At 38.9% G+C, this 11,405-nt stretch overlaps 1 protein-coding gene across 1 annotated transcript; it reads right to left on the bottom strand.

Moving 5' to 3' along the window:
• Positions 1-5,691: 5,691 nt before the first annotated feature.
• Positions 5,692-9,085, bottom strand: LOC122993615 (zinc finger and SCAN domain-containing protein 21-like). The gene is made up of 2 exons (XM_044367925.1): positions 8,703-9,085; positions 5,692-6,802 (listed from the first exon to the last, which is right to left on the bottom strand). Exons 1-2 carry the CDS (start codon positions 8,971-8,973, stop codon positions 5,808-5,810), a joined length of 1,266 nt encoding a protein of 421 aa, XP_044223860.1. The 5' UTR covers positions 8,974-9,085; the 3' UTR covers positions 5,692-5,807.
• Between the last annotated feature and the right edge of the window lie 2,320 nt (positions 9,086-11,405).

The following is an 11,405-nucleotide window of genomic DNA, read 5'->3' as shown; positions in this document are numbered from 1 at the left end:
TGAAAGCAGTAAGACCATTTATAATTGTTTAAATTGAACATTGTATAAATGTTTCATCTCGATTCAGCCATATAAGTGTAATACCAATAGTTGCCCAGCAGACGCGCCATTTTGATTATATCAAATGCTTCTAAGCAGTGAACCATTTTCAGTGCAACTGTTTCATATTGATTCAGTGCTTCCGAAAGCTTCGTTTCCTCAACGGTCACAAACTGCAGCTGTGTAGTTAACTTTGTGTTGGTTTTTGATGTGTGCCAGCTTTGAGTCAGCAGCGGCTGGAATAAACAATAAACACAAGTCGTCGTTTTACGGAAGTCATGAAACAAATACCGTAACAACTGGGGAAAACGCGCAACGCACATTGCTACAAGCACATGAGAGGTTCTCCCTTTTTTTATTAACCAAGAAACATTTCAAAACATTGCATGTCACATGTTTTTGTTTGTATGTGAACTATACGATTAATAGAATAAAAATAAGTACTTTTATTTTAAATAAAATAAAGAAAAGGGGGTAGTATGAAGCTATCTGTTCACATCACCCAGAGGGATTTTTCTCTTCAAATTTCTCTAAAAGATCTCCAGATTTTTGGAGACATAAAAAAAATACTCTGCTTTGAATAATAATTGGTGTCTGACATGTTTTTTCCACAAGAAAGTTCTTAAATTTCTTAAAAACTGACATCTCCTCCTTCTCTATCATTGAAAAATCCAGGACTGATGAAAATGAAAATATTTTTAATTTAAAAGTTTGAACTGCTGGACACAAGATGTTTCCTACTTCACTGTAAAGTCCATTCTCAGTGTACATGCACTGGAGGCTTCAAGTGTCCACATCATACTTGTGTAACTTGCACACTGGACCACAACTGGTTCCAAAATGGTTGTGATGTCATAAATCATACTCGTAGATACACGCCTATAACTGAGATTTTAAGTGAACACAGAGAAGCTTTCCTTCTTCAGCAAATAAATGTGAAAACAGCCTTCTAGTGTCAAACTCTGCACATACATCATTCAGCACAGTGAAACTCAAACATCCAACTGAAGGAACAAGAAGAAAAACACATTTGTTATTGAGGGTTTGAGTAATCATATTGATTCATTACTTTTAAATTATTTAAAAATCCAAAAACATTTAAAATTGACATTCGACAGTGTTGTTACATACTGTAAATATTACGTTGGCATGAAAAAAACAATGATATATGTTATATTACTATACTGATTCTCCAAACTAGAAGAGGTGATGTTCAAAACAGTTTCTGTTGTTTATACAAGAATTTGACAATGGCATGTTTTGAAATATAGAAATTGAAAGGACAGAACATGTATTGTACTTGAGTAGTATTCTCTTTCTTGCCACCTTTTACAAATAACATTGTGAACTGGCTCAGTAAAAAAAAAAAAAAAAAAAAGACAAGTTACAGTATGTTTTTATAACAAGTCTGAAAAAAGAAATGGGAATCAGGCACTTATATACCTCTATGTACTTATAAGTATATATTTTATATATATTTTAGTATATGCAGTATAAAAGAGGCGGGATTGTTGCCGGTTTGATCCAGTGCAAAATCAACTGGTCCAGTGGAGCTTCAAAGTGTCAATATGTGTAACTATGGGAGTGTGATCAAGGCTTTCCTGTAAAAGAGAATTGGGCTCTTCCTGAAAGTTCCCTAAATAAAAGTAAAAAACCAAAACAAACAAAGAAAACCTCTATTTAACATTCAGGAATAGAGACGCTGATAAGAGGAATAACAGGGAGGTTTATGGCTCTACTTAGCCATCTTGTCTGCTCTCTAAACAACAAATTCTAATCAGTACCAGTTTTTAACAACCATATCTCAAGAACCTGACAAACACAAAGTCCTCTGATCAGACAGCCCATTCTCCCACATCAAAAGGGGCAGTGTCCCTTTCCTACAACAGATGATTTAACAATGATTCAGCAGTAGAAGTAGAAGTACACATTTTAAAATCTAGCGAGGGAATATGAAATGGAGGCAAAATGGAAATACAAATGTAAAAATTAAAACAAATCTCCACAGATGATTTAACAAACTATTAACTATTGCAGAGGTATACACCCCCTTTACTATGACACACTTGATAAGTTGAATGGTGATCACTTATGTGTAATCATGGTGGAAAAAGTGATTTCAGGTTAAAGTCAAACAGCTTGTTGATTGATTTCCTGGCAAAAACTACATCATGAAGACAAAAAGTACCAATCAGGGAGAAGATACCAAAAATTTCAAAGGCACGGAAAAAACCCTCTGAGTACTGCAAGATCATAATACAATTAGAAAAACTGTGGCCCTGCTGTAAATCTATCTGGAGGAGGACATCCTCCTGTGTCCCTGTGAGAAAGTGTAGAAGGACATCAAGAAGCCCCTGATACTCTGTAGGAGCTGAGATGACCATCATGACAATAAATGCTTAGTATTTGTTTAGGGTATGGTTGGAGTGATATGTATATAATATATATATATATATATATATATATACTGTGAGTAGATATATATATATTTGTCAACCATCAGAGATTTTGTTGTATGGTAGTTATCTCTTAAATATCTCTGGGTGTAGAAGACCATTGTGAGCCATACTGGAAATCAGTGAGCAGGACTGCTTTATGGCAATATTGGGTTTTTATTAAAGCCCAAACAATACTTGATTTTTGAGTCTAATAACAATTAAGATATCTTAGAGTTTTGTTTAGTTTTTTCATATTTTCTCAGCATGTTATGCCTTTAATAGATAGAGACAGTAGAGAGAGATCACAGGACACAAGGAAGGAGAGATGAGATATGACAGGAAATGAGGAAAGAGAAATGAAGTATAACGTGCAACAAAGTTCCTCTGCCAGAATCCAACTGTGGACATTGCGGTTATGTGGCATGCGACTAAACCAGTAGGCTACCGGGATGCATCGAGTTTTGTTGGGTTTTTTTTACCTAAAGAAATAAGATGAACAAACATTATAAAGGATATGTTAAATTTGTTGTTTGTTGTGACGATATGTATAACTAGAAATGCATTTCCTGTGGAAAGTGTGTGAAAATGCTGACAGCTGAAATAACTTGCAAAGCATTGCCCCAGATACGACGCTTGTTCAGCATCCCCATCTGTACAACTTTGCAGAATTTGGTTACCATGGTATATTACATTTAAGAGATATGGCAGTTAATATGTAGTATGGTGGTGTTTTACTCATGATTACAGGGTGGAGATAAGAGCATCATCCACACCTTCAAAAGTTTGGCAACCAATTACAGACAAACAGAAAGTGATGCCAAGAGATGAACTCATAAGTTTTGTCCGGGGTCATCTAAATATGATATTTACCAAGTTTGGTTAAGGTTAGAAGCAAAAAATCCTAAATGGCAGAGAACATTTCTGGGCGCAAATGGGCGTGGCCTATATCAGTTGAATCAGCATTGTCCAAGGAAAACACTGTGCAAATATTTTGATCCCTCATGTTCATGAATTATGTAAGCATATAACTGACCACATGGTGGCGCTATTGGTCCCATATTTTAATATGTTAAGCATCTCCACATGGGACACCTGCCCATGTAGTATTAATACTTTAGCACTTTTAGGTTTTGAGATACCACCTGGCAAACATTCCTCCCATTGACATTCTGTCACTTTTTGTGTTTTGGGGTTTTTGGTTTTGTTTGTTGCAGATGAAAGATTGTAGTGTTGTTTTGCTATTTGAGTTGTATTCATGTTTATTCTGTGGCAGTTTAGTATGAAGAGTTCAGTGTTTTCTGGGTTTTGTGTTTTTTGATGTGTTCCCTCCTAAGTTCCTGTGTTTGCTTTGCCCATCTACACACCTGCCCTGCATCTAGCATCGTTAGCAGTGCTCTGCTGTGTTTCCACACACCTGTCCTGTATCGTAAATAAACCTTTGAAAACAATAGTGTGAATGCATGTGTATATTTTGCAAAGCTTGCCCTGAGAAGCATGTCCTGCCCATATAATATTTCTGACATTTTCACTTGGCCGTAAACTAATCAAAGGTTCATATTCATGTGTTTGGTGCACATCTAGGACTAAAGAGGCCTAAATCACCTGACTCACCAGAGAGCAGCCATTGTATTGGTAAATCAGAGTTACTTTTTGTATTTAAAAAGTCATTTAAGCATTTTATTGTGAAGTCCTTGTTAACTGGAATGATTAGGAATTAGGACTGTAACACGAACTAGAAAATGCATTTCCTGCAGAAAATGTATGAATGCTGACAGCTGAAATGAATTGCAAAGCATTGCTAAAAATGCAGAAATCTGAAATGAATTTTATTTTTTCAAAAAGCTGAAAGCTCAAATACACTGCACTGCTGAAAAACCTGGAAGCTGAAATGTAAAACTGGCAACATCGGAAGCTGAACTGTGTTACCTAAAGAAGCTAAGAGTTAAAATACATTGATAGAAAAGCTGGAAGCTGAACTATAATACTTTCAATGATGGAAGTTGGAATAAATTGCCTAAAAAGGCTAAAAGAACAAATGCTTTGTATTAATATTATGTAGATGAACTGAACTGCTAAACACATTGGAACAGAAAAGGCATCGGCCCCAAAGAACTGAGAGTTGCAAAGTATTACTGAAAATACAGAAATGTGAAATGAATTGCTAGAGTTGGAAACTAAACTGCATTTTCTAAGGAATCTATGAGCTGAAATGCATTGCTATGCATTGCTAAATTATTGAAAGAGCTTCATATTTTAAAAAGTAGAAAAGTAAAAAGTGTGGAATGGACGCATAAATGTCCTAAAAGAGCAAGTTTAACATTTGAATGGCTTCTGTAGCTTCAAGTATGAAGAAGTAGTAGTCAACCAAAAAACATACAGAAGAAGAACAAATTGCAAAGCATTGCCAAAAAAGCAGAAATCTCAAATGAATCACTAAACTGAAATTCCAGCCTCATCTGTGGCCCACAGGTAAGCTCCTATTAACATTTCAAGACTTTAATTTTGAAATAAAAGTCTCATCCTGAACTTCCTGTTAGATACAGTAACTCTATGGGGCTTTTATTAAAAAATAAATAAATAAACATTACTGCCTGGGGCTTTTATTTTGCAAAACTAGGTCCATTCCTAGTTTCCTGTTCAGATACAGTTAGTGTCTGGGGCTTTTATTTTGGAAAACTAGGTCCAATCCTTTGGTTCCTGTTAAGATATAGTTACTATCTGGGGCTTTTATTTTGGAAAAACAAGCCACATCCTGAGCTTCCTGTTAAGATACAGTTACTCTATGGGGTTTTTATTTAGAAAGAGTGATTGTGTGTACATGTCTGTCTGTCTGTCCTTTAAAACTATAAGAAGTAAGACACAAAGAAGGATTCAGGTGGAATGAATACTGCTTATAAAAAAGGTAAACAGACAGAAGTATTTGGGTGGAAAAATCCTTTAACACTACAAAACGTTAGACAGAAAGTAGTATTTGAGCGGAATAAACCTTTAAAACTATAATTAGACAGAAAGTAATATTTAGGGGATATAAAAAAAATCCACAAAGATATATGATAAAGAATGAGCAAATGCATTGCCCAGTCCTAGTCTGCATTTCCAGTATATGAACGCACTGGTTAGAGGAATTATTAACTATGGAAATCCCATTTTTCCTCATCCATGGTTTGAACACTGCCAGCATCCCTGCTCTGGCCCCTGAAATGCAAGGTAGACATTTTTATTGTTGCATTCAATGCTTTATTTTTAGTTTAAACAACAATACCCTGGCAAGATAAATAATTTGTGCAAATTCTTAGACACCTATAGAGCGAGAGTCCCCGTAACTGAGCGCTATCGTCCGTGCAGGTGAGTCTCTAGATGTATTTTGAGGTTACCCAGCACTGTGAAGCTTTTACTACACTGCCCGCAGCTGTACGGCTTCACCCCGCTGTGGAAACGTTCATGTCTCAGGCAGTTGTCCTGCCTCGAAAACATCTTGCCGCAGATTTTGCAACTAAACGGTCTCTCTCCCGTGTGCACGCGTTGGTGCGTTTTCAGCCGGGTCTTCTGGGTAAAAGATTTCCCGCATTCGAGGCACCTGAAAGGTTTGAAGGGTTCGTGGGTGATCTTGTGCTCCTCAAGCTGGGACAAGCGGGCGAAACCTTTGTTGCAGACCGAGCAGATGAACAGTTTCTGATTTGCTCTCCACACATTCAGTAGCCTTTTTGCTCTATAGTTGTTTCTACTGAGGATGTGATCTTCTGCGTTTGATCCCGACATTCCCACCGTCCTCTGCGCGTTAGGCGTTGCTAGTGACGGACCCGCCTGACGTGAAATAGACTGACTGACTGCGGGCTGTGAAACATGTCTGAACTGCTCGCTATGAACGGACTCTGAAGCGGTGCTTCCCATGCACATAGGTCGCATCTCAACCTCTACTTTTATCGGCACGCTTAAGGAATCATCTGCAAATTCTTCTACTGCAGTCGATGAAGAATTATAGGAATTTTCTGTATTTCTATGAGCAGCAAATTGTTCGGGGTGAGAGGAGAAAATCGGTATTTGCTGCTGCATTGCGTGCACTGCTTCAACTGAGCTTTCCTCAAACATGCTACAAGCAGGAGGAGGCCAGATCTGATCGTCTGGCTCTCGAGCATCAAAGCAGGAGTTATTGGCTGCTGTTGTAATGTTGTCAGTTGTTTCCTGGGTGGCAAGTTCATCTGCTGGCTCACATTTCACCACTGGCCTCATGTTATTGATCTCTTCTGTTCCAAGTTGGGGCTCGCAGAGTGAATCACCAGGGTTCGGTTCCAGATACACTGCAGGCCGTTCCTGGTCTTCTTCATCTGAAGATAAAAGAAAAAAAAAATGTTGATACACATGAATTTGACTATTAAAGGGACGGATTCACAATTTTTCAAGTCTGCCTTAAACAACAGTCAGGAGCCCAAATGAACATTGAAATAGGTTTTTCTTGCTGTGATGATTCCTCCTATTCATACTGACCATTAGAAGATCCCTTCATGATTTTCTTACAATGTAAGTGATGGGGGACAAAATCCACAGTCCTCCGTCTCTGCAAAAATGTATTTAAAAGTTTATCTGAAGCTGATATGAAGCTTAAGACGTCCAAATAAGTCAAATCAAGTAGATATCTTTCAATGTTACAGTCTTTTTAGAGCCAAAGTCCCTCTTTTTGTTACTGTGCTTCAACTGCAGCTCAACATGGAAACACTGTCTGAGGAAACACAAAGAGGGAATTTGATGCTAAAAAGACTGTAAATGTGTCAGATATCCTCTTGATATGACTAACTCAGACTGCTGAATCCTCATATAAGCTTCAGATCAACTTTTAATGCATTTTGCACAAAATGACTGTGTGGACACTGTGGATTTTGACCTCCATCACTTACATTGAGAGCACATTTGAAGGGGATCTTTTAACAGTCAGTATGAACAGGAAGAACGATTACAGTGAGGAAAACCTCTTTCTCTGTTCATATGGACACCTGGACTGTTGTTTTAAGACAGACTTGAAAAATTCTGAACCCGTCCTTTAACTGCTAACTGCTAATAACTAACAAATGTAAGCAAACAAAGCAAGAACATTTAAACATTTAAACAGTACAGCTACATTGCTATTTATTTAGCCTGTTTATTGAAGGGTGTCCATATCTGAAGAACACGATGTGACATTTACTCAACACTAAGGATGAATTCTTTAACCTTGGACTTGTCCACAAGAGACATGATTCAATTTTTTCTGTCCTAATAACAATTCTGGTATCAACATCCGATAACAGTCTTTTCCTCAAATTCATAATCTTCAGACATAACTGCATGGAGCTCATTTGAATCAAATATATAAAAAAATATGTTAGCTTAATTTTTCGACCTCTCCTGTCACACAGACTTCTTGTATAGAATCAAAGGATGTTTGTCTTCCTCCATCAGTAAAACTATTGTGCAGTCAACCTTCATGTCTGTCCTTGACTATGGAGATATTCTGTATTGTCACGCTGCCCCATCAACACTTCACGGCAGTTGTGTATCATAGTGCTTTATCACAAATGACAAATTTCATACTCATCATTGTTCTTTGTATCACAAGGTTGGTTGGACTTCCTCACAGTCAAGAAGAAAAGCCATCTCATGTTATTCATCTATAAAGCTCTACTGTTGAAGCTTCCAAACTACCTCATATCTCTTCTCTCATTTAAATCTACTAACTACAGAAACATGATCCAGTAACAACTTAACCTTAAATATCCTTCATGTTCACACTAATGTTGGTAGTTTCAGGTACTATGCAGCTTTTAAATGGACTGAACTGCAAACTGCCCTCAAACTTGAGTCTTACATTCCTCTTAGAGATTTTAAAGCTGTTATTTTATAATTCTTGTATTTTTATTAATTCCTTGTTTATTGTGTAGTTTCTTTGTGCTGATTATCTCCTTATGAATGTTTCTTGTTCTCAGGTCCCTCTTGGAAAAGAGATCTTAATCTCAATGAAATGACTTCCTGATGACATAAAGATTAAGCAAACATCTTTTATTTATATTATCTGGATTTTATGCAGTCTAAACTTTTAATTAAATTAAAATATTGAAATGAGCGGGGTTTTTTTTCCCGGATTCAACATAACTCCTGTTCTCTCAGGCAAGAAACTGTGTAAGCATCTAAAATCGTAATTTCAGATTTTTCTATTTTTATTTTTTTTGAATGAAGTTTGGTGTGGTTGCTCACCTTTACTTGGCACCTGAATGCCGGTCGGTGTCTGCTCCTGTTTGCCCTCTTTAGCTCGGGTTGTGGCTGCTTCTTGAGCATTACAGAGTTCAACCTCCATCGATTTTAAACTTCTTTTGAGCTCCTGAAGCTCGCTGTCCCTCCGACACATCTCCAGGCGCAGAGACACGATCCCGTCATCCACCAGCTTCGTTATTTCTGCGACTGCAGCCTTCGCCAACACATCCATGATAGCTGCCACCTGCATACCAAAAGAGGAAGGGAAAGACATCCTGCAGAGGGGAAATTAAATTAGGCTTGTTCCTTTCTCTGTTTCACAGGTAGAGCTCCAGCAGGGGGCCGAAGCACCGAGATTTATTTATTTGGGTTTGCATCCGAGATGGGATGTGACGTAGGGCCTTCTTCTTCTTCATTTCCGGTAGGTTAGGTGCTTTGAGGGACATTGTTGCCTCCCGCAGGTCAGGATTAGGTTGCAGGTCAGGGTATGTCTCTGTTCAAAGGTGTAATCTTGTGGCAGTGACGATAGATAGATAGATAGATAGATAGATAGATAGATAGATAGATAGATAGATAGATAGATAGATAGATAGATAGATAGATAGATAGATAGATAGATAGATAGAACTGCTGGTTGGTCAGTATTAGTCCTGTCTGTGTATGTCGTTCTACCAGGTACTGCAAGTTCGTCCACATGGTCCACTTGGGGTATGTTATGCTGATCCACAGCCTGGAAAAATAAAACTGATGTTTAAGGCTGTTCGAGACTGGCTCTGCAGCATCACAATCTCCTTGTGTCTATGAGCTTTAATTATGGAGGCACAGCAGATGGAGGTTGTAGAGGAGGTACAGCAGATGGAGGCTGGAGCGGAGGCACTAGGGTCCGAGAAGACCTCTGTGGTGTCATCAGAAACCACTAGATCTGCAAGTGTGGCTTCTCCTCCTCCCACAAATTCCTCGAATCCCTCATCTTCCTCCATAGGCTTATTCTCATCTGACTCCTCCAGCAACTAGGATGTCTCCTCAGAATTAGGGTGCATGTCTTGTAGGGGCTTCTTATTCTGCCTCAGCAAGTACTTTATTCCAATGAGCTCCCCCAAGAAAATGTTAAACCACGAAATTGAGAAGAAGAAGCTGAGACAGCAGCAGCCGCCCGGCCTTGGTTACAGCAATTTAGTCCTTCCAACAGGTAAATTTAGTAGTTAAAGGTGTTTGCGCTGTTCCCTGAAGGAAAGAACAGTACAGGATGTTAAGTATAAGAGGTTCCTGCTACAAGGTAAAAAATAAACAGTGTCAACAAAGAAAACACTATTGTAATTACAAGTTTGAATGTATTTAGAGCCACAAATCACTGTTTACAGTCTCCGTGGACTTTACAGGCCCACAGGTTTACAACAAACAAAACAGGATGACACCCTCTGACCTTAACCCTCATACACAATTATAAATAAACAGTAATTTATCACAGAGAAATATGTGGACATGAACAACATGAACATTTAGCACAAACCTTGGAATGAATCAATTCAGGTGGCAGTGAAACAGTTCCAGAGATGTGGAACCCTCTGGCACACCACAGAGTTTTTAAATAGGACTCCTCCCTTGGTGCTTCCAATGCCACACAAGGAGGGTCCTGAATACACTCCACATACCGCCTTTGGTCACGTCAGATATGCTGCATCCTGACAGTGTGAAGGAGAGGAACACCGAGGCCATCGTTCCCCTTGCGGCTCATGTCTCCTCTCTGCGGGTCCTTCTCCTGCAGTCCAGTGCAAGTTCATCCTTTGATGTGTCAGTCCAGTTCCCTCTCAGTCAGAGCAGGTCAGTCCCGCTGGGTTAGTTGTGCCCTCTTGGCCCTTCTCAATTTGGCAACATCAGCTGCATCCCATTCAAAAATGCAGGGTAATACGCGTGCCATGAAAATAGGGTACAGCTGATGTGCAACAGTGGTGCATCCCACTGCCAAACGACACATGAAACGCCAGATGTCTAACCGGACATTGATATTTGGTCACCCACTGAATCTGGCCTTCAGCTTAGTCTCTCCCACCTCCTTGCAGTAGCCACTGTCCACATAAAGGCCAACAGGAGGATCAACACTGGCCGCCTGGTACATGAGGAGATCAGGACGGCTGATTCAGTTTTGCCTCTTATATCTGGACCATTCTTAAAACTCACCTTCATACAAAAGCATTTTTGTTATTCCTTGTTTCTTTATGTGAAGCACTCTGTAACTTATTAGTTATTTTTGACATTGTGACATTACAGCTATTCAAATAGTTTTTCTAACCTTTGTAGTGGAATCCATTTTTAAAATGGATCCGTATGTTGTGTTATGTTAGCCTTGATACCCCCCAGCCTGTTGAGGATGTCTTGGCTGTAAACTACAGTGAGCCACTTGTAGCTGGGCAGTACCACAGGTTTTGCGGGCTCCTGGAAATGTTGTGGCAGCAGGCTAGAAATGGCCATGAAGGCAGCATCCGCTGGAGCCACTTTCGATGTGGTTCTCCTTAATCCGTACTGGACTGTTCCCCAGACCTTGCTCACACAGAAGATGGATAACCTGTATGTCACAGTCATATCTTTGAAAAGTAAATAAATACATTTGATTATATTTCTACACATTGCACAAAGACATGGTACTGTATATGTGTATGTGTGCATGGTGACATGTAATCTAACTGCGTGTAAGGATGGCCCTGAACT

This window comes from Thunnus albacares, chromosome 12 (genome assembly GCF_914725855.1).
Source record: "Thunnus albacares chromosome 12, fThuAlb1.1, whole genome shotgun sequence".
Taxonomy (NCBI): domain Eukaryota; kingdom Metazoa; phylum Chordata; class Actinopteri; order Scombriformes; family Scombridae; genus Thunnus; species Thunnus albacares.
Note: the sequence above shows the minus strand (reverse complement) of the source record. Positions and strands in the feature narration are given on the sequence as shown.